The 23225-nt window shown below is 39.2% G+C and overlaps 1 protein-coding gene across 1 annotated transcript in view; it reads right to left on the minus strand.

Moving 5' to 3' along the window:
• Window positions 1-23225, minus strand: part of Slc4a4 (solute carrier family 4 member 4) — a 330071-nt gene that overhangs the window by 4663 nt on the left and 302183 nt on the right. Inside the window, exons 20-25 of the mRNA XM_038315817.2 lie at window positions 22188-22260; window positions 12543-12611; window positions 9915-10088; window positions 6176-6337; window positions 2282-2378; window positions 86-165 (exon numbers count right to left, since the gene is read on the minus strand). Of these exons, the coding sequence (XP_038171745.1) occupies window positions 122-165; window positions 2282-2378; window positions 6176-6337; window positions 9915-10088; window positions 12543-12611; window positions 22188-22260 (619 nt within the window). The 3' untranslated portion in view covers window positions 86-121. The remainder of the gene's footprint in view (window positions 1-85; window positions 166-2281; window positions 2379-6175; window positions 6338-9914; window positions 10089-12542; window positions 12612-22187; window positions 22261-23225) is intronic.

Genomic DNA, 23225 nt, shown 5'->3' on the forward strand with positions numbered 1-23225 from the left:
GGTAATTTATTTAAGTCCAAGAACAAGGGATTCTGCCCATCACCCTGACTGCTGCAGCATCCCACTGCACAAGGCAAACGCTGACCTTGGTATACCCAGCGACTCGAGGAAAGGAATTTTATCAGCATGATGTGTGGCGTTCAAGGAATGTTGATGATCTTTCTCCTGGAAAGACAAAAAAATAAAAATAAAAAATGAAACAAAATAGATCTTCAGCAAAAACGTACATTAGAGTGTGAAAATCTTCATGCAAACCAAGGCACCTTTCAGAACCAGAAAGAGTAGGAAAATCAGGTTTAGACAGCATCGATGAACATTGCATCAAGCTAAGCGTGCAGGCAGTGTGATGGCACCCAAATCATTTTCTCTCTCCCTTTTAGGGTAAGAGGGGAGTCCCTGCCATTGGGGGCTAGAACATCCTCTCTGTGTCTGATACATGTCTTTGAGCTTCCATCCATGTTCAACCCCCATTCTTGCCTAGCTGTTGCTATTAAAAAGGTAAAGAGATGTTGAAGGTGCATGCAATACAACTTCAGTTTAGTCAACTCTGTTCTTCATTGGCCTACAAAAACCACCACATCATTAGAAAAGTTTCAGTCAAAATGGTCATATATAAGCTTCTACATCAACCATCAGTTATACCAGTAAAAGTATTTTCTCAGGGCAAACAATTGGTATATAAGTTTTTATCACAAGTCCTAAGTTCTGGACTGGCAATTTTTTTTAAAAAAAAGTAACCTTTATAGCCTTCATTTGCCTTTAATTATCCAGGGATAAAAAATGAAAGCAGAATATGATAGAGGAACTTAAATCTAAAAGAAACGCCTAGCTAATTTCCATTGATAAGGATGGGCATAAAATTAACTTTGTTCATAACTGATATTTACAAGTTATACAACAAAGGTAAGACTGGTTGTTCTTTAAAAGCAGTGGGTACTCTGTCTTCAAATGGTGTCCAGCGATCCCATTTTCTGGTGTTTATGTTCTTGTTTGACTCCTTCCTATACAGCAAGAGAGCTGTCTTCACAGCTAAGTCTATGGCCCAAGTTCTGGGCAGTTGAATCTTAGATTCTATCATAAAATACCATGGCTTCTATTTGAATTTTCTGACTATCTCTGGGCAGAGCCATAGTACTGTGCCATTGTAGTTCTATGGAAATGTTCACAAGCCAAGGAAGTGAAATTTCCTGCCAAAGATCATTGGTTGGAAACAGACCCTCAGCTCCAGCCAACAGGTGAGTACGCAAGCGCATGAGCCCCTGCACCAGAACCTCCAGCTCAACCGTTCTTGAATCTTTGAATGTCAAAACCCATGACTGTGGTGCTGTTTTGCAGTAGTTTGTTACTGAGAAACTGATAATTATATCAGCCCCATATTTTATCAAAAGTTACCAATTTCAAATTGTCTTGATAACCCTAAACTCTTACTGACAGTGGGCAGTATCATCCACTAGAAATAAAAGTGGTTCTGTTGTCGTTCCTATACCAGCTCAGTATCCTTTGCAGCATAGCTGGATCTAAAGGAACACATTTTCTTCAGCTGAAAGCCCAAAGTGTGACATGTTTTGGAGGCAGTTGCTTTATGAAACTGGAAAAGCTTCCTGTGTTCACTAATGTGAACACAGCGTGAACTGTCAAGCACAGGCAAAAACATGATAATTCACATGCTATTACATGGTAGCCACCAGCTCATTACTGGAGAAAGACCAGAGCAACTCTAACTGTGAATATGTGATAGAAGAGGAATGAAGAAATTAGGAAGAAAAGCATAAATCAGGTGCATCTAGAGAGTTTTGCTACTATTTCACAACTGCTAATTTAATTGGAAGTATTCTAAATTCTAAACACTAATAATTCATTGATCCTAGAGAGACCCCAGGTATAATTTCTCTCTTTTAATCAATCAGATGATTGACTGAGCCCTAAGGAGGAGAAACGGTAACAGACAGTGATGAAATACTATGTAAGCTGCAGTTCTAAATATCAGTGAGGGGGAAAATCAATTAAAAATACGGTTATAGGTTTAGCTATTGAAAACAAAACGAACAAAAAGAACCCTGGTGATAACTTAGCAAAAAGACTATTAAATAAATATATAAGAGGTTATGGATAAAAGAAAGATGGGAAAAGCTTCAAATAAAGTCTTCTGAGAAGTGAGTTGCTTCAGTCTTCACACAGGAAAGAATAAAGACCACGTAGGAGAGAGGCAAACTGAGGGCCGTCCTAGAGGACAAGCGTGGGTCGTAGTCAGGCAAGCATGCAAGAGGTTAGTTCTACTCACTGTCCAAGGGTTTATTATCACTTAGGAAAGGCTGCTGTTCCATGATGTCCATTGGAATTTTAATACTGGGGACCTTTTCTGAGTATGGGCAGTCAGACTGTGAAAGAAATGTACAACAGTTTTTAGAATGTTTTCTATCACTTCAGCCCTTCCTGCTCCCCAGTGTTTGCGCAAACCTACTGCTTTGTAGTTTATGGCAACTAAAGAGAAAAGCATTGGGTACCATTCCGACTGCCTAACATTTCAAGTACTCCACATCTCTACCCATCATTTGTTTTCCTTCTGAGTTAATGCGACTGAGTTCACTGAGGCTTGAACCACAGTAAGGAGATTCCTACAACCACACTGTAAAGTGTTCCATAGTTGAATTCTGAATCAGCACACCACACACAACTGAAGAGTGTTCTACAACTGGATCCCCAATGGCAAACTTGGTTGGTTTTGGTTGTGTGAAGTGAAAATACTCCCTGTAAAAACAGATTAAACCCCAAAAATTTCCAAACTATATACGGTCTTAAATTTCATGTTTTGTTTTACAATGTTCTCTGATTCTTTCTCCAGGAAAACCTTGACCCATATTCCTGTCCAAAACGATTTGAAGACATTTTTAACATCCACTAGAAAGGAATGCACTATAGACTTTGTCTTCCTTCCTTACGTTAATACTCTCAGAAACTATTTCATGATGAAAAATTCATTCCAATTTGCTTGTGCCAAAATAGTTTTAAACATAAGCAAAAAAAACACCAAGAAAAATAAAACCAAAAGGATAATCAGATAGAGAATCATAATCAGGAAAATGATAAAATTCGGTAGTTGGTTGTAGAACTTCTTAAAAACAGGCCAACTAGCCCAAAATATCATAGAGTTCCATAATTATTACTTTACTTGTTAAAGTTTCAATGATTATATCAGTATTATGCAATAGCAAAATTATGGAACTAAGCTAAGTGTCCTATAGCAGAATTTGGACAAAAACACCACACACACACACACACACACACACACACACACACACACACACACACGAATACACGAATACATTTTTTTCTTTTGGCCATAAAGAGCAATGAACTCAAGTTGTTTTGAAAGAAGTTAGATGCAATTAGAGAGAATCACAATAATCAAGTTAAGACAGTTTAAGAAAAATGAATATCATAAGTTTTCTTTCATTTGTCATTTTTAGGTTTTATATAGATACCTAAAATCATAAAGTAAAACTGTCTATGGAGACAAAGGGAACTAGTGGAGGAAGAAGGGTGAGGGCAGGGACATGAGAGGGACCATGCTCAACATATACTAATATAACATTCAAGAGCTTTAAAGATTAATTAACTAAGAAAATCAACATATTGATTCCAAGTCCATATTTGGACTAAAGAGATCCAACTTATGTATGATCTGAAGCTATCAAGGGAACAATCTCTGATTGAGAAAAAGGGTCAGGAGAGAAGAGGATGAGAAAGGATTAGCATTGGGACTGTGCAGACTCAGTAGTGTTTCTCTAGCATCATGAGCCCCTGTACTTAAGACTCAACATTTCAGGAATAAAAAAAGAAATGGGTGTTTGAATTTTTATCTTTAAAAACTTTAAGATAAAATCTATTGCTTATAATAAAAATTCCTTTATGATTAATATATGGGGATAATGAGTTATAATACCTCTTGAGAACTAAGATGATGCGCTTAACTAACAAAAATTTAAATTAATTAAGATGCCACATGTACCTTCCTTCATGACCATGCCATATACAGAAGTCTCCTTTCAAATGTTTCCCCAAATAATAGCACTTACACCCAGACACTTGGGCAAACCAACTTTTAATTAGAGACTACTAGGCAGGCTCAAAAGTGACTGTGAGCAGATAAAATGTTGGTAAGGCATAATTCTCACGACATCTGCAATAAATATAAGAACTGTGAGCCTGGAGTCTCAGTATGGACACATGTAACCCAAGAGGCCACATCATCTGAGTATCAAAAGAGACACTTCCAATGCATAGTCTTCAAATAATGGGGTAAACATATAGAACCGACTGCCCTGATACACTCGACACTGCCTAGCATGCTCACTGTGTATAACCAAATGCACACATCTACTGTCTGGGTAGGGATGTGATAGAGAAGAGGGAACAGAAATTAGCATCACCCAAGACATTTCCCAAGAACTTATTTGCAAGATGTAGTAGAAAGTGGTAAATAGTATCAAAACAAGAGCACTGTGTGAGTATGAGTCATCAAAAACCATATCTAAGAATTCTGAATTAGTTTAAGGAACTCATTTGATTCAACTTGTCATGAAGGAGAGGGATAAATTTAAGACAACCCCAAAAGGTTGTATAATATTATAAGTAATAGAGAACATTCCATAATATTAGTTTGCATGTTAATGATGTGCAATGGTTTTAGGTTTAATGTTTGTGAGTATGAACTGAGGTCTCTATTTTAAAAATTCAAGATGAAATACTGCTTTCATCATTTTAATATTTCAGCCAACCTTTTGCTTTTGTCTTGAATGGTTCAAAAATTGACTTCAAATTTTGATTTCTAGTTAATGTTCTTTTTAGTATTGTTCTTTTTAAACAGCGCACGCTCATCTCGGCCGCAGTTTAAACACATGTTTTGCTTTTCCTTTTTCCTCAGTGGAAAGAGAAAATCTATACACCTGCTCTCTCAGCAGACGGATGGTGATAGTCACAGGAGTCTCCTCAGAGCCCTTTTCTCTATAGCTAAATGTGTCTCGTACATTTAGCCTTTTCTTATTGGATCAATTTATCTGAAATCCAATTCTGTCTGTTGCTTCCCTTTGCTGTACTGTATCCACATTCTCCCAGAAGAATGCAACCAGACAGCCCGATCAACTATGAACACACAGAGAAGCTCGGGTGGGAGCTCTGGCTTTGCTATGGCCAGCTGTGCACATCTAGAAAAATGACTTTAATATACGTGTCTGGGCACTACATTGTACACTTTAAATGTATATATTCTCATTTGTCAATAATACCTCAAGCTAATGATTTTTAGGTTCTGAAAAATAAAAAAGTCAATGTTTATCATTCTAAATTTCCTTTCTCTATAAAATGTCAACAAAAATATGCACTTTAAGGACATGTTATGATGGCTGGAGATAAGGCATACTGGGTTGAAGTTATGAATTAAAAATTAACTATATTCCTACTTTAGGATTGCAGGGCCACAAGCAAACTGTATGATGTCATAAGGATGCTGGAGATGCTGCTGTCACATCAACACCAGCAGAAATCTACACAGATCTAGAACCTGACAGAACTGCTCACTGAGTGACACACAGTCTTCATAGAGGAAGTTGTCTGATAAAGTTTCATTCAAAATTCACTTTTTTGTTCATAGAGATGAATAATCATATTCAATCAGAATTTTAATATGAGGCTATTATTTTCAAATTTTCTAATATGCTAAAAAACAAACAAAAAACACAGAAAGCATCATTTTGACAACCCTTTCAAAAAGCTACTGGTTTGAGTTCTCATATTCTGTGTGCGTGTGTGTGTGTGTGTGTGTGTGCGCATGTGTGCACATGCACATGGATATATAAGAAAAATCAAGCCCGGATTTTCTGTGGGCACTGATTATAGACATCCCACTCGGCCTCAAGCATATATCCTTCTACGACATGATTTAAAGAATAAATATGAGTATTTTCATTTCTCAAATTAATCACCTGACTATAGGAGAACCATCTGGACTGTGGCACTGATGAGGATAATTCAAGAAAAAGACCTCCCCATCTTTTTTAAGAGTTATGGAGAGGTAATGAAAACTATTTGCATTTAAGTTCAGGGCTATTGTAGCACAAATATACACAACAATGTTCCTTTAACTGGTTTCACATGGCAAGTTGGGAGTTTCCCTTACGTCATCATTGTCACTATCCAAACTTCCTTTCTTCTTTTTCTTTTTCTTCTCATCCTCTTTCTTTTTCTTGTCCTTTTCTGGAATGACATCATCAAGGAAGCTGAGGTCATGCTGGGAGAAGAGGTAGTCCATACCTTTTCTGACAGCTACGAGTGCCAAGATCTAGAAACAAAATAAGAAAACAGGTCTTGTCAGATGACACTGTAAGGATGCTGATGATGCTGCCATCGACACCAGCAGCAAACAGGTCATGTCAGATGATGTCATAAGGATGCTGATGATTCTCCCATCAGCATCAGTAGCAAACAGGTCCTCTCAGATGATGTCATAAGGATGGTGATGATGCTCCCATCAGATTCAGCAGTAAATAGGTCATGTCAGATGATGTCATAAGGATGCTGATGATGCTGCCTATCAACATCAGCAGAAATTAGGCCATGTCAGATGATGTTATAAGTATGCTGATGATGCTACCCATTAACATCAGCAGAAATTAGGCCATGTCAGATGATGTCATAAGCCCATCAGCATCAGCAGAAAGCCATACTGGTTCAGGAAATGACAGAACTGCTTACCCAGTGACCCACCGTCTCCTTGGGGAAGTTATTTCATAAAAATACCAATCAAAATCCACTTTGTTTTGTTCATTAAGACATATGATTATATTTGATCAGAAAATATATGTTTATATTCAAATCAATTGGAATGAGAGGTAATTATTTTCCAAAACCATTTATTTGCATGTTTGGTTTTTAATAAAATTAAAAGCTTAAAGGTAAAAAACCTTTGCATGTAATTCCTAATTATTGGAAAATTTTAAATTATACAGGTTTCTAAAAACTAGTCAATTTTATAAACTAAATGTTTATCATATTACTGACCCTTGCTGAACACTTAGGAAATAATTAGTTCATTTATTCTTTATAACAAATTACAGAAATATATTATTTTCCTCTTACTGCTGAGAAAACTGAAATTTATAAATCCTATGCTGTCCAAGATTGTGATACCAGTAAACAAAGAACACAAAGTGGACAGGTATCTGCCTCTTTTTACATTTATTTTTATTTATATGTATGTCTGTGTATAGACACACATGTGCAAGTACCAGTGGAGGCCAGAGGAGAGTGTCAGAACTACAGGCAGTTGTGAGCGAGAAGGCACTCTTAATTAACAATCATCAGTCCAGCCATTTCTCACTATAAGTGATTTATATTCTATATTTAATCTCTTGGGCCCACTTTGTTGATTTTCAGGCCTACAATTTTTACCTCTGTATCTTTGGTTCTATGAACTGTTCTTTGCTTTGTTAGTTTTTTATTCTGCAGACAAATACCAAGTTTCATCACATGACTCACTCTCCTGCCTTTCCTCTGTGGAGGTTCAGCTGTTTAACAATAAAAGTCACTCATAGCCACATGCCAAACGCGGGGACCTTTATCCACACTGAGCTCTTTATGCGAGGCATCCATCTCCTGAAGAGATCTGTCCCATGGACATTCCAAATCATTTATGAACTTAAGGAAATCTCTGGAAAAATAACACTTCATAAAAGTAAAGTGTTTTTTCTTATTTTAGTATAAACAATATATAATTTACTGGATGTTTTTCAAATTTATTATGGGTATCTTAATTTTCCTTTTTTTTTTTTTTAACAAATTAACAGGTAGGTAGAAAGAAGGCCCTAACTAGTAACTGGGAGTCTCTTCTCATGTTCCATTGTTTTATAATAAGTTAATACAATTTAAGGGGGGGGGGAGATGTAAGGGACCATCAATTAAAAAAATCTTGCTTAAAAAAATGTCAGTAATATTTTAAACTATTTTTCCTATGTCCCTGGGAATAAAAAGAAATACAATCATAAACAGAAAATACATACATAATGAAGTAACAGTCCCTGTTATGAGTAAGACTTTCAAAACAAACTGTGCTAAGTATACGGTATAGAAATGGTTTCCAGAATCCTAGGGATGATGGAACAGAACTGAGATGCTGGCTTTGAGGTCACTCTTCTCTTAGGTACTGTTGTGTATCAGTTTCCTCCAAGACTGAAACACTATATCCTACATGGAAGATCCTTAAACAGGAATGTAAACAACTCCAAATAGTTTCAGGAAGTTCCTGAAACTGACTAAATTCACTGGGCCCCTCCAAGCCAGAGTAAGCAATAATACCTGAAAGTCCCTCACAGACCAAAAGAGCTAAGCTTCAGAGAAGGTGCTCAGACCAGCTGAGAGAGCTGGAAAGGACGCTCTCCAACTTGTTTAACTTCTTGCACACTTCCTTCTTGCAGTGTGCTCCAAATCCCCACCTTTGTGATATGTCACCCATGTTGGGGTGGGCCTTGGTGATGCAGCTGTCTTTTAGTGTTTTCCATTCCTGTAAGTAACCTCTCACTCATATTCCTGTAAATAACCCCAATAAAAATCATTTGTTCACCAAATTGGACTTTCATAATGACCGACAGGACACTAGCCCACTTGAGCATGGCTCTGGCAAACCTTACCCTTATCCCCCATTCCCTCTACTTGCTAAAAACTGTTTGATTACATTCCTAATGCTAGCCATTAAGGTCCATTCCCTTATTTGGCCACTTCCTCCTCCTGAGGCTGACTACCAAGGTCCAGCCAGCATAGTATTGAAATCCAGCAATTAAAAGCCACCCTCGGCTCACCTAATTAAGAAGCCCAATTAAAATTAAACACTTCATCCTAACAAGGGGTTTCCCCTTTTACCTTTATAAACTGACATTTGCCTATGAGTCATGTCTATCTCCTCTCTATCCTGAGGCTGTCCTTCTTTCCCCTCAGGGACAAATATCCTTGTTCCCTCTCCCTTGTTCCTCCCCCTTTCTCCCTCATTCCCTATCTCCCATAGTTGTTTCTTAATCCCTGTCCTTTGTCCCTCTGAGGCAAATAACTCTCCTTTGTGCTAAGACTTGGTCCTGGGGTATCCTGAGCTGATACTTTTTCTTTCAGGTGGTATTGGTACTTTGGTCTGTAGTGGGCTCCCTATCTGGTGGTGAGCAGACAAGTGTGTTGCATCTCCCCAGGAAAAGTTTTGTCACACAACATGCATGTGTGTGTGTGTGTGTGTGTGTGTGTGTGTAGTTTCTTGCAAGCAATGGAATTACAATAAAGTATAAAAATCCAGTAAGGAGGCAAGACATAGAGCTTGCATTTCCTCTTTGAGTTTTGATTCAGTGGGGCAGTTACTTGTTTCACTTGAGTACTATCACAGGAAGACTAGAGTCCAGCCCTATCCTTAAAACAATGAAAACCACATGAATCTATAAACTCTACTTCTTATTATGAGCCCTGCCTTTTCTCATAAGTCTATAGATGCTTCTACTATTTGGACTGAAGTGTACTTTATTCTTATTTATATTGCTTCTATTATACAATACCTTGAAAATGTGAACTGATGTGTACTGCTTGCCAGACATTGTGTTATACACTTGGCATTCATTATCAATGCTTAGAACAATAACAATGCTACCCTCCCACTGATGAGTTCATGGTGGCTAAAGGATGTTTGCTGACCAGCAGGAACTTGAGCCAGTATTTGAACTCAGGAGGGCAGGATTCTACCATGGGAAACTTAAGCTCCAACTGGTCAACATGAACTGCAAGCTAGAAAGACAGTGAAAGACTATCACTTAAACAATCTGGGTTTTCCCCGTCACTATAGCTATGTGATATGTATACAGCCATGGACAGCTTCAATTAGGAAAACCTACCATGACTGGAAAAATAATAGCAGCCACTGTTGACTTGAGGATCCAGAGCAGAGCCAGGCACAACACCTGCAGGAAGGTGAAGAGATGGACTCGGCGCAGGGGGACATGGCGCAGGTAGATGAAGTCAGGCTGATGCTTCAGGGGCATCAGAAGCAGCTTGAGACGGTCCATGAACTGGGGAGGAAGGTGGAAGAAAAGCCAACATATTATTTGAAGAGTCAACTGAGTCATTTCAGCTCTGCTTACCCAGTCCTGAGTGATTTGCAATGTGTATTTCAGGCTAGCCATGTCCTCTTCAAAGGACAGAGCTCAGCTTAGGGAGTAGGGGACTTACATTAGTACAGCCAGATCATGTTACCAGTCTTCTAAGTTTTGCTGATCATTTTTTTTTTGCAGAGTCGTTAGCAGGCATATAAGATAAAGTGGGCACCAAGGATAAAGTTACAAAGCAAACATAACTTCTAGCTGTTCATCCTCTACCTTTTATTTCTACTCTCTGCTTCTCAACACAGAGGATTGTGAACCTATTTTGGTATGATGTCCTGAAGGAAGACATCTAACTTATGCATCTGTTCCTGCCTCAGTTGTCTTATTTGAAAGAAGAACAAATGATACCCCACCTTATAAGCATTGCAGAGTTGTCCTAAAGCATCCAACCTGAGGATGGGAATGCAGGGTACACCAATAAATCCCACTTACTTTCTCTAGGTTATCATTTGATGGGCACACCCATATCCACCAGTGTGTTAGCATTTCTTTCTGGAGAGAGGCTTCATACCCATTCCAGTGAGTCTCAAAACACCAACAACGAGACACGAGATGCTCAAAGAGATTAGCACTGCCATGTATGACCAGGAAACATAAGGATGACCATGCAAGTTTGTACCATGTGTACCTCACAGACAAAGTGCTGAATTGACAAGAATGATGGTGGACAAGGTGGCACTTTAGCAACACATCACAGGGGCCTTCAGAAGGAGATGTTGTATGGACAGCTACTGAATTGACTAATGATGAGAACTCAGAAACCATGTTGTGTTGTACAGAGAGGAGAAGGAACAGTAAGTGACACTATCACAACCTCCTTCAGAGCCACTGCCCTTCTGAAGGTTTTCCTTCTCCCTTTAGGAAACTTTAACTATAAAGATTAGATTTCAAAGTTTTATCTATCTATCTCTATCTATCTATCTATCTATCTATCTATCTATCTATCTATCTATCTATCTATCTATTTATTGCTAGACCAATCTCGTCAAAAGGGACTAAAAGAGAAAGAACCAAAGGAAAAGTAAGAAACAGCGGAAAGGCATTTGAGACAATAATAACATGCCAGGAGTTACACAGTTCACCAGCTGTTCCCACAACACTTCCTTCACCCATCATTGCGAGATAGATAGCTGGCTCTTTTCTCCTCTCTATAGACAGGCACTCAGCACTAGCCATTGATAAAGTCCCCGGGAACGCCCTGAAACAAATCTCTGATTTATGCTAGATCCTTAAGGGCAAACAAAAAAAAAAAAACAAAACAAAAAAAAAAAAACATTAGTTTCGAGGCATCTAATGTTCATATTGGAGAAGAAAAAGTATTTTTAATGACAGACAAAAATAAAATATTTTACAAAGCTATACTTCACTGGCATAAATCAACTTATGCTGCCATTCACCTGGTGCAGGCCATGAAGAACTACTTTATGATTCATAGCAAATATCCCAGTGCGGAAGAACTCTTCTACTGGATCAAAACCAGGAATAGTGAAGTAGCTTTGCTTTGCTTTTTGGGGGGTCTGGCCATTTGCCCAGATCTATCTGACTTTAAAACCAAGTTAATACAAATGCAATAAATGAAAGCAAGGGCTGTTTTGAAGGAGTTCAAATGAATTCTTACGATGTTCACAGAACACGCAGTCTTTTCCCATTAAAGCATTACTGAGCGCTAAAAAAGGCTACAATTAACAGGGTGCCAGAAAGCAGCGGAACTTCCAGTTTCCTGGTGCCAATTAAATTAAACCTCCGTGGAGAGACAAAGCCCCTCACAAAGTTTTCCCCAGCAAATGCTTTAAAAAGTGGACCAGGGCAGAAGCAGGGGCACTGGCAGGGGTAGGGCCATTGGCAAGGGCAGGGGTGGACATTTTAACTGATTGTTCAACTGTTGTGAACAGTTGAAATTTTCGATGACAGAAATACCTAATACACAGGAATTTTCATGGTTTATTGCTGCCAAACTTTTGATCACTGAGCTCAGAAGTGTGCAACACAGAATCAAACAAGGTGAAGAGAAAGAAGAGGAAAGAATATGAGAAAAGGGAAGATGGGGGGAGGAGGGGCATGAAGGAGTGGGGGAGGAGGAGGAGGTGGTGACGGTGGTGGCCGTGGTGTTGGCAGCAGTACAGAGCACATTTCCCCACCAGATGATCCCTTGCAGTAATGAGAATCCAGAACAGCATTTCTTGACACCGGCTAGTTTCGTTGCTTATAGCAGAATTGAAAACCCGATGAAAGATTGAGGAAGTAGAAAATGAACGTATTTTATAAAGAGTGTGTGGTTAATGATTAGTGCCTCCATCACAGATCTAGGACCGTCCTTCTCTGAGAGACGCACAGCTTGCTCAGACCGCGGCGGAACCTTACCTGCACACCGTTAAGTGAGGCCACCCCCATGTACAGGAACACACCATACAGAACAGGCATGGGGATGAACTGGAAAGGAAAACAAGGGAAACAGATTTAAAACAGTGGTGCAGAGATTTCGGGAGAGGGAGAATTTAAATGGAGGATAAATCTGAACTAAAACCCAGCATGTAACAACAGAGCAGCCTCAAACTGATTAGTGCATATAGCTCATCAATTGATAAAAGTCTAAGCCTGTATTAGAACTAAATGAAGACAAAGGGAACTTTCAAATTAATTTAACTTTTCCTTCTTTTTTCTAATAACGAGCATACATGGCCTCGACAATACTTTTTTAATGGGAAACTGTTTGGGCTCCCTTGGCTCTTAAAAGCATTGGACTATGCAACCCAGATGTTTGTGTGGGCTGTGAGGTGCAGACCGAGGTAACAAACTGCCTCGCGCTGGAACCAAGATCCTTTTGTAACAGTCTGTTGGTTTTCTCCTTACTAACTTTTGCCAAAAGATGTATCAGCCTGTGAGAAAATGCCTCTCTCAGTAAAATAAACATCAAATGGCTGTCCCTTTTCTTGTCAGGACTATTTAGCTATAAACTAATAAGAATGTGGCTTGAAAGCAGCAGGGAGCACCTGGAAGCAATTAATTACACATATGGATTAATGTGCATCTTTTAAAACTCCATTAATATTTGAATGCGTTATTTAGTAAAATATCCTCTGTAACAGCGTGAAGGGTTTTAACAATGAGAAGGTCTAATCCATGTGGGTATGTTGTTTGCCCCTAGACCTGTGAAATGCTAGTTGTCACACTAGGGAATCAAGCAATATGCTAATTCTGAGAAATCTGTCCGGATGACAACAGGCATCAGCCTTGGGTTTGAAAAGAAGTTCCAAAACCTAAAGGACTTTTCAAAGCTAAAATACAAAACCGGAAACGTAATTAAAGTCAGCCAGCAAATCTGCATGTGGGAGACCATTATAACCATGAGACAGTATTCCTTTAAGGTGGAATTTAAAACTACTGCGTGTATTAAATGAAGCACCATTTTTAGAACCATGTTATTGCAATTCCCTGATTCTGCTCAGCCTGGGACCCTATGGCCATCATTAAGAACTGGTGACTCCTAAAATGAACCGCAGCTGCCTCCAGTTATTACCGGTTAGTTACAGAAATGGCCAAAGTTCAGTGGAGAAAATACACATTTCTACAAACCATCAAGTGTTTGCTGGAGGAAGGATTAGCAATTCTGTCGGAACTCATTTTAATCTTGAGCTCAGAAAAGAATGAAAAAGAAAAGGAACCGAATGATGAAGTGGGTAGGAGGACCATGCTGGCAGGCAGCCAGCTTGCTGCAATACCAAGCAGTGACCACAGAGCGGTAGGCACATCACACTCAAGCCACTGGACTCAAACACAAGCTTCCATGTCTTTCAGCATATGCATGCTTAGGTTAACTTATAACTCTCTATGGACGTTTTCCAAAGATAAAAAAACAAGATGAGTAAATGATTTAATTTATGTTCTGATTCATTTTTAAGGCATCTATTTTCCCTAGATATGTGATGATGTTTTTTTCATTTATTATTACATTTCTAATGCTCCAAGTAAAAAAGGAAAAGAACAGTTGATTCATGGGAAACTGCTTGGGTATCTTCAGTGGTTACCTCTTTTTTTAAAATTTACTTTTTATTCCACGTGCATTGGTATTTTGCCTGCATGTATGTCTGTGTGAGAGCGTCAATTCCCCTGGAACTAGAATTACAGACAGTTGTGAGTTGCCATGTGGGTGCTGGGAATTGAACCAGATCCTCTAGAAAAGTAGTTGGGGCTCTTCATCGCTGAGCCACCTCTCCAGCTGTGCAGTGGTTATTTAGCTATCTATCTATCTATTTATTTATTTAAATCTGAGTAAAGCATTTCTCCAGTTTGGAAATGTTACAAAAGGCCTATCCTTCCCTGGGCTTTAACTAAACTTTTTTTCCCTACTGTATTCTGCTATCATAGCAGATGAACACTGTGCCTTGCCAAGGGCGGGAAACTCATTCTCTGAACTTATGTTAACAGATTTCACAAATTCTACAACATGGAATGGCATGCATCGATGTGGGCAAGCAAATAATTAGGGATACTAACACATGTATCAACTGGAAGAAAAATAGTACACATGGGTTGTAAAATTGATTTTTGGTTAGATTAATATAATAAAAATGCTTATGATATTTGCATTTCCTTCACAATAATATGTATCAATATAAATCCCATAATGGAACTAATGAAACCTTACAGATCTGTTGGGGTAGAGGGTATCTTTCATAGAATTTGTTTATGGACCACATCAGAAGGTCAATGTTTAAAAATTAATCACAGTACAATCATTCACTAAAACAGAAACTTCTCAAAAGAAAAAGAAAAAAAATGCTTTTAAAAGTGAGAGCCACCCAGGGTAGGATAGCTCATGCTTGTATAAGAGGCTGAGGCAGAAAGATTGCCATGTGACAATATCTATAAGTAATGAACTCTACAAAACATGTAAAATAAAACAGTGATAGTGGACATTTTTACAGAGCAAGGCAGGAGAAACTAAAAATACCCATTTCGTAGGCATGTCAAGATTCCTAAGTGGTAACCCATGTAAACAATTATATCATTAATAATACCCAGGAAGCAAAAGAGGAGAAGTTCAAAGAAGTGCTATATGCAATAATCGCTAAAAAAATGCAAGAATTAAATGGCCAAACCTATATGGAATAATAAAAGTGAGACAAAATCAAAATAAGATTTAACAAATTAATACTATGTCACCAAATTTTCTAATTCTGGTGAACTGGTCTCTATATTTACCAGTGTATCTCCTGATGATTTGTCAATTGTAGTGGAACACTCCCAGAAGGAAAAATGTGCAAGAATATTTGATAAAAAGGGAAAACTGTGGTTGCCCAACAATGGCTAAGAACTCAGTAAGGACCGACATCTCTGGATGGCTTTATATTCAGCGTGTGTGCGTTTGTGTGTGTGTGTGTGTGTGTGTGTGTGTGTGTGTCTAAAACTAAAAGTAAGGCATTGGTAACAGAAGTTGAACAGACCTGGGTTTGGATTCTAGCTACCCGCTGTAGAATACTGAGACTCTTGCTTGTTTCTCTTACTCTGAGCCCCCTTCAGTAGAAAGCACCTATGGTAGGACCACGTGACAGAAAATGTCTTGCTAATTAGTTAATTAAAATGACAACGAACAAATGATGAATGTAGAGCTTATCCCATCCTTATCCTGAGGACATTGACAGATGCTTCGAGGAAGCTGCCTGCAGTTCCCAACCACATGTCTCCGTTTCCATGGAGGGACTAGAGCAGGGTGGGTGGGGAGGGTGGCTAGGGTGCAGGGAGGGCAGACTGGACGGTCTGACTTGAAGCCCTGCTTGAGTTAATTTCTACTATATTGCTCTTTCAGCTAGCCTGCCTCGGCAATATGTTACTAACATAATTCCCTAACTCTCTTAAGTCTTAAAAATCTATACGGATAAAGAAGCCTTCAGTGCACAGCCTGGAATGAGGTCTAAAGAGGGGTTTATGAAAGTTACATCATTTTCTCGACATAAAAAGGATTCCAAGTGAGATCAAAGAATCTGGGAAAGATAATCTTATGGGAAAAGAAAGCAGGGATTCTTTAAAGGCCAAGTACCACGTTTTATTTTGAAAGGCACACATTGTACAAGGCTACAGAGCTGGTTTTATGCCAGAACTTGCAGAGTTCAAATCTTGTCTCTATCACCTATGCATTTTGAAATCTAATGAGTTATTCATAATTTCCCTACATTTAAAGTAAAGATATTATTCATATAGTTCTTACAGGCACTGGTAGAAGACTAAATTTTCTAAATCTGTGATGACTCTTTAATCTGAGGTCCAGCTCAACAGACAGTAGCTTAACGTCATCACCACCCGCGGTCACCTCTACCACGGCTGCCCTGCGTCCATGGTACAGGATGCATGTGGAGATCAAGTATCTGCCAAATACAAATTAAAGGCTGTCTTCCACACTTTAGTGCACTAACAAATCTTAACGATCACTTCTGGCCACGCCTCACGTTAAAGATAAACTAATCTAAGCAGAGGCAGCAGTGAACTTTACTTGATCTTTATTTCCTGAGTCGTGCCAGGAAAACAGGGAAGGGCAGCGCAGCCTTTCATCTCTTTGCTGCTCCGCGGTCACCACTTACAGAACACTAGCAGTCCCCGGCAGCTTGTCCACTGTGGATGCTCAGCGGAAGCCAGGTCGCCAGCCTGGGAAGCCAGTTATTCTTACTTCCCAGCAGTTCTGTACTAAGTGATGACGCGATTCGGCGCTTTGAGGCATCTGTGACTGCAGCTGGCCAGGGTCAATGGTTTCCTCACGAACTTAAAGCTGGTACACTATCATTTCTTACATTCCTCCACATGAAAGATGGATTTCGGCACGGAGATCAAAACGGAGGCCATAAACTGCATGTTCAAAGTAACCTTGCGTAAGCAGGCAGCCACCTCTGTGGCTTCACGCAAGCAAGAAAATTTCTCATCTCATCTCAGACCATTAAACTTGTGAGGAGGAAAAGGAGCTGAGCAGGGAAGGCGTTGAACCATTTCATTTAAAAAAAAAAAAAAAACTGACATGTAACTCTATTTCCCATACATTTGATCTAACTTTAAAAGGCAGAATCATAAGTAAAACTATTGTCTGAAGTTATCACTTGTTGCTTAAGAGAGAGAGAGAAAGAGAGAGAGTCACATGGAAGGGTAACCCGTGACACCACTTTCTGCATGAATTTTGAGGTTAATTATTAATTGTACCTTTTCCTTAGCCATGGCTTACGTTTCAGTTAAACTGTGCCCTTAACATCTGCTTCTTCCTGTATTGACTTTGTAAATGCTAACAAGGCACCTCTGATACATGCGCAGAACTTGTCAGAGCTGAGAAGGGCACGTGATCTGAAAGAGCCATCCTTATCAGGAGAAGTCAACTTACTCAAGCAAGGAGGAAAGGCTTCGCACTTGCTGCTTTAACATCAGGGGTTCCATAGTCTATTGTGAGCTAGATTGGCAAAACAATTTCATTTTCTACATTGGGAAAAATACTGGCTGAAAAATGTGTACTGAAGCTGGGCAGTAGTGGTGTGTACCTTAAATCCCAGCACTCAGGAAGCACAGGCAGGAGGATCTATGAGTACCAGGCCAGCCTAGTTCACAGAGTGAGTTCCAGGACAGCCAAGGCTACACAGAGAAACTGTGTCGAAAAATCCGGAAAAAAAAAGGAATAATGCATGTTGAATTACTTTTTTCACTAATGGAGACAAAGACTCTTCAGATGAATCAAAGTCACCAGACAGAAATGATGGAGGAGTGTTTATGTGTTACTTTCATTATTAATAAAGAAAACTGCCTTGGCCCTTTAAGAGAAAATTAGGTAGGTGGAGTAGACAGAACAGAATTGTGGGAACAAGGAAGTAGAGTGGGGGAGACGCTTCAGCAATTCGCCATAGTGAGTCTCCATGCTGCTCCTCTCCGAGATGGACGCAGGTTAAGATCTCTCCTGGTAAGCCACACCTCGTGGTGCTACCCAGATTACTAAATATGGGTTAAAGGAAGATGTGAGAATTAACCAATAAGAGGCTGAAACTATGGGCCAGGCAGTGTTTTAAAAGAATACAGTTTCTGTGTAATTATTTTGGGTAAAGCTAGCCGGCGGCGGGTGGCGGGACGCAGCCCCGCCGCTTCACACTACACAGAAACAGTCACATGAGGATACTAGCAGCTCAGTAAGGCAAGTCAAGGCACTGGCTGGCCAGGATGGCCAAAGGGGAGTGCAAGTTCATCTCGTGGCTTCCTGGAACTCCGTCTCTTCTTAATGAGTTCTGACCTCTTCCTGTACATACTAAGGTGCTTCAAATGCACATGGGATAAAAAGTTCAGTTTCAACTTGTCTGCAGCTTTACTTGGGTACTAAGAGACCTGTAACTGTGAGTTTTGTCAGTCTTTCTAAAGCTAACAGTTTAAACAGTTTTTGTTTTGTGTGCCCCTTCGGAACCATACATGATGGGAAATCTTAATAGGTAATTTAGTGTGAATTTATTCACATTAATAATAATAATACTAATAGTGAGTAATAAAGTAAATACTTGTGAGCTATTATTTATGGACAATTTACATTGGTATAGTTTCTTGTACATTAATACAAGTTCAAATTATATTTGTTATTTCTGAATATTTGTACACCTATGCAAAGTTATTTTGTCAGATTGTATATATACATGTTTCTATCTCTGTTTAAGACCTTTTGTATATTAATACAATTTTAGGATATATTTATCATAATATATATTCCTACCTCTGATCAAGATACTTATACATAGTTTATATATTGAGATCATTGTCCTCCTTTAGTGCACAGTTGTTTAAAGATTGTTTAATGTTCTAATATGAAGTCTTATTCTTTAAGTTATAAAAGTATTAAGCATTATAAGTCAATAGCCACTCACGTTTGTTATACATATAGTCAGATTAATTAGGTTCTTTAGATACTTAGAGATTGTATTCTGCCTAGATAGGTAATCTTCAACCACTTCAAGGATCTGTAGAACATGGCATCTAAATAACTGAGAGTTCTGTTGATGTGAGACACTATTGCTCCTGACACTATTGCTCTCTATTTTTGAGAGAATGTTAAACACCAAAGACACTCCACTTGGAGCCTGTTTTCTTCTTGGCACAATTGGCCTTTGGGCAAGGAAATGCCCATGCCTTGACCACTGACAAAGTACATGGTGTATAAGCAGAACACAAGGAAAAGGACTGCCAAACCTTGCCAAGACAGGGTAAGACAGTTCTGAAAAATTTCCTGCCTCTAAAGATGGCCAGTAAGTTATGCTAGGCCTTAGCCAAAGTTGGTTGCTTCAACACTGCAAATGACACTGTGGGTGATTGCTCAGGCAACCAGCTGTCTCTGGATATACTTTACATTTTGAAAGCTGCTTGATTGTATGTCTGCCTACTCAAGTAATATTATTTCCCTTCTCAGGCCTTTGATGGGGTTGAAGATTAGACAGTCATAGTTACCTTCCTCTTTTGATTTAGCCAAGCTCCGATGCAAGACTTAGATTCTTTAGGATAGAATGTTTATTAAAATATTTAGCATGTATTCCTTGCTTAATAGTGTATGTGATGGTTGTAATCCTAATTTTATACTTGATATTGATATCTGTTCCATATATATATATATATATATATATATATATATATATATATAATTTGTATTGGGTTTGGAACTCTCTCATTAGACAAAGTGGGGAGCTGTTGGGGAATCTCTGTCAGCCAATGATCTTTAAGAGGTTGCACTAGGTTAGGATATGATTTTTGGGTACTCAGAGAAAACCACAGGCGCTCTCTCTCTCTCTCTCTCTCTCTCTCTCTCTCTCTCTCTCTCTCTCTCTCTCTCTCTCTCTCTCTCCTTCTCTCTGTGGTTCCCGTGCTACACAGCTGAGGTTGGACTTCTCATTCCTGTTTCCTGAGTTTGCCCCTTATAATAAAGAAAAACATAATTAGCATATCTTGGAGTTAGCCTTGGATTCTTTGACCCGTGTTCTTCAACACATACACACCTACTGGCAGGATCCCCATGATTAAAACCAAATTTTCTGTAACACAAACATGGGCGTTTTAAGTACAACTGCCTTTTCTGAAGGAGGATTTTATACTGTTTTAATGACAGCAGATCATAGACGTGACAAAATGGAGGGCCGGGTGACGGTGAGCACATCTGGAAACTGGAAGATTTCTGCCTGCTGCCACTCCATAGAAACTTCACTTCTAAGAGATCCCAGAAAAGCAAGGTGCACTGTGGCAGCGTACTGCACGAGCCCAGCTGCGGGGGATTGGTGCTTCCTTCCCACAGTACAGGGTCTTCACTGCCTACAGCATCCCCTCCAAATGTGATCTCATTGCATGAGGGAAATGAGGGTGTCACTAAGCATTTCTGCCAGCATCATATGCTAGGACCTGCCAGGGGAACAGAAACAGCTGAAGTCCCTGGCAGAAGGTACAATGATTCAAATTCATTAACCCAGTGGTTCTCAACCTTCCTAATGCTGTGACCCTTTAATACAGTTCCTCACAGTGATCCCCCAACCATAAAATTATTTCATTACTACTTCATAACTGTAAGTTTGCCTTTATTATTAATCGCAACATAAATATCTGTGTTCCCCAATTGTCTTAGGTGACCCCTGTGAAAGAATCATTCAACTCCAAAGGAGCTACAACCCACAGGATGAGAACCACTGCACTAAGCCTTTAGATCCACCTCCTTGCATCTGTAGAACTGACCATGGATTTTCCTGTCTCTACGGAACGCAGGCCAGAAATAATTTTCTGACACCATTTTTAACCTCAGTTACTCTGTAGGTCACCTGACATACATAATCCTTTGTGACCCTCTGTTCAGAAGCTAACTAGAAAATAGAAACTATGGAAACCAAGGGTAAATGGTGAATAACCAAATATTTTAACTATTTACTAATTATGTCACACCAAATGTATGCATGAGCTTAGAACTTGAAAGGCAAAGTTGGTCTCCAGACTCAGAAGTTGTAGCTCCCTCTACTATGACTCCTTGACTGGTCACAGAAAGAAACTTGCTAATATGAGAGAAGGAGAAAGCTTTTGCTGCTCCCTGTCACCCCCGAACATCCCTTGAAGTGTTTAGAGTCATGTAGTATCACTACATTATTTGTGCAGCCAAACAAGCATCTAAAAGTCTTAAAAGGCTAAGCTATTTAAAAACAAAATGTTTCAGTTTGAAACCAGGTAAGCTATTGTTAACAGTGGCTGCTCACGGTTGTCAGGTCTGGGCAAAGTCACAGTTTCACTAAGTATAAGATGCGAATTACCACTCATTGGTGAGGAATATTATTTTTATAATAGGAAGAAGAGAGAGAAGCTAGCTTGGATTATAAAAACAGGAAGCTTCACGAGTAAAAACGTCAGTTTTCTTCTCTAGTTCTTTCTCCCAAAGGGGCCATTGTATGTGTGTTGCTCTGTCTACACAGATGCCCACCCCAACAATCAGTCCAAACGCTTATTTCCAACCTTCTAAATATTCTATCATGCCATGATTCTTCAAAAGTTCATTTCTGAAGTTTTCCAATTATAAATCAGTCATTTTATTCTTATCTCCCTTTCGGGACTAACAGGCCTTCTGACTCAAGGAAAAACAGAAATGTGATCATAATTCAAAAGAGTGGTAAGAAATTCAGAGTGATCACTAGCATTCTGTGGGGGTCCGGGAAGGGGCAGGACTTGGGGAAGAGCAAGTGGATAGAGGGGTGGAAGACAAAGGGAATAAAGAGCATGTGCTGGGCAGGGAGGAAGACCAGTGAGACGGACACGTATGGAACTGCCCTTCTGTATTTCAATATTGCTGATGTCAGATCACAATAATAACAGCAAAAAAAGGAATGCACGGGTGGAAGGGGAAACAAAGGCAGATAGTTTTAAAGTCCTTTTCCTAATGGACCCCTGCTTCCATGTCCTATGAATTCTTGCAAGCATTTCACACTTGTGTGTCCGGTTGTTAGTGAGTGTTCCAAGGAAGGGGAAGAGGTACATGTTTCACATATTTACCTTCAAGATGGGAGCCATGAAGACGGACAGGCCAGTCAGAATAAACACAAGGGTTCCAGTGACTCTTTGTTCCCTGAAACAAAATCAAAGATCACCAATCTAATTCCAGTTTTAACAGATCTTCAAAAAAGACCAAGTCAGTGTTGGGCTAGAGCATCAACGATATTGCTATGATGCTCTTCAGATCTCAAAAATATGCTATGAATATTCTTAACATAAGCATTAACTTAAAAAAAAATCTTGAAACTATTGAACTCATGAAGAAAAACAAGTGATTCTTCTAATGCTTTTGCTCCTTTCAGAACCAAGAAAGAAAAATCGCTTGCTCTTGGTCCATCAATTACTGGCTTCTTTGAAGCCCTTATTTTTCAAACAACTTGTGCTGTTGTGTAATTATCCCTTCTTTCCTGGGAGACAGATATTACATTGTCCCACATTCCAATTAACAAACAGCTCAGGGAAATTTCATGAGTGCAATAAATCGCAACAGTCTAGTTTCCAAATCTGCCACAACAGAAGTACTTTTTTAACAAATATGATACACGTCCAACACCCTCCAACCCCCAAGAAAGAATCACCCACTGTTGGGGCGTGGGAAATGATGGCTCTGTTGTGTGAGCTATGCACCCTAGCTCTTGGGAGCAGAGCTTACTACAAAAAAACAAAAACAAAACACTCAATGGTGTACAAAGGCCTACTAATGCTCACAAGTACTCTGATTTAATATTTGAAGGTTATACTTTCTCAAGTTCTTATGGGAATAGAAATTGGCTGGGAAATGAGAGTTCTTGACTCCTTCATAGAATACTAGGAATCATGGCACACTTGAGGTTCTGAGTTCTACACATGACTGATTTCCAGCACTTCTGCAGTACTCAGCTGCATATTGAAGACAATAAATCACTCACGTTCTTAAGTTGCATCATTTAAGATGATAGAAATCAAGAAAATTTACATTCTATAAGAAGCAAACTAAAAGCAACAAGTTTTCTTTTTTATTAAAAAGTCTTTTCTTGCTGGTAGTAATGGCATACACCT

This window comes from Arvicola amphibius, chromosome 1 (assembly GCF_903992535.2).
Source record: "Arvicola amphibius chromosome 1, mArvAmp1.2, whole genome shotgun sequence".
Taxonomy (NCBI): Eukaryota; Metazoa; Chordata; class Mammalia; order Rodentia; family Cricetidae; genus Arvicola; species Arvicola amphibius.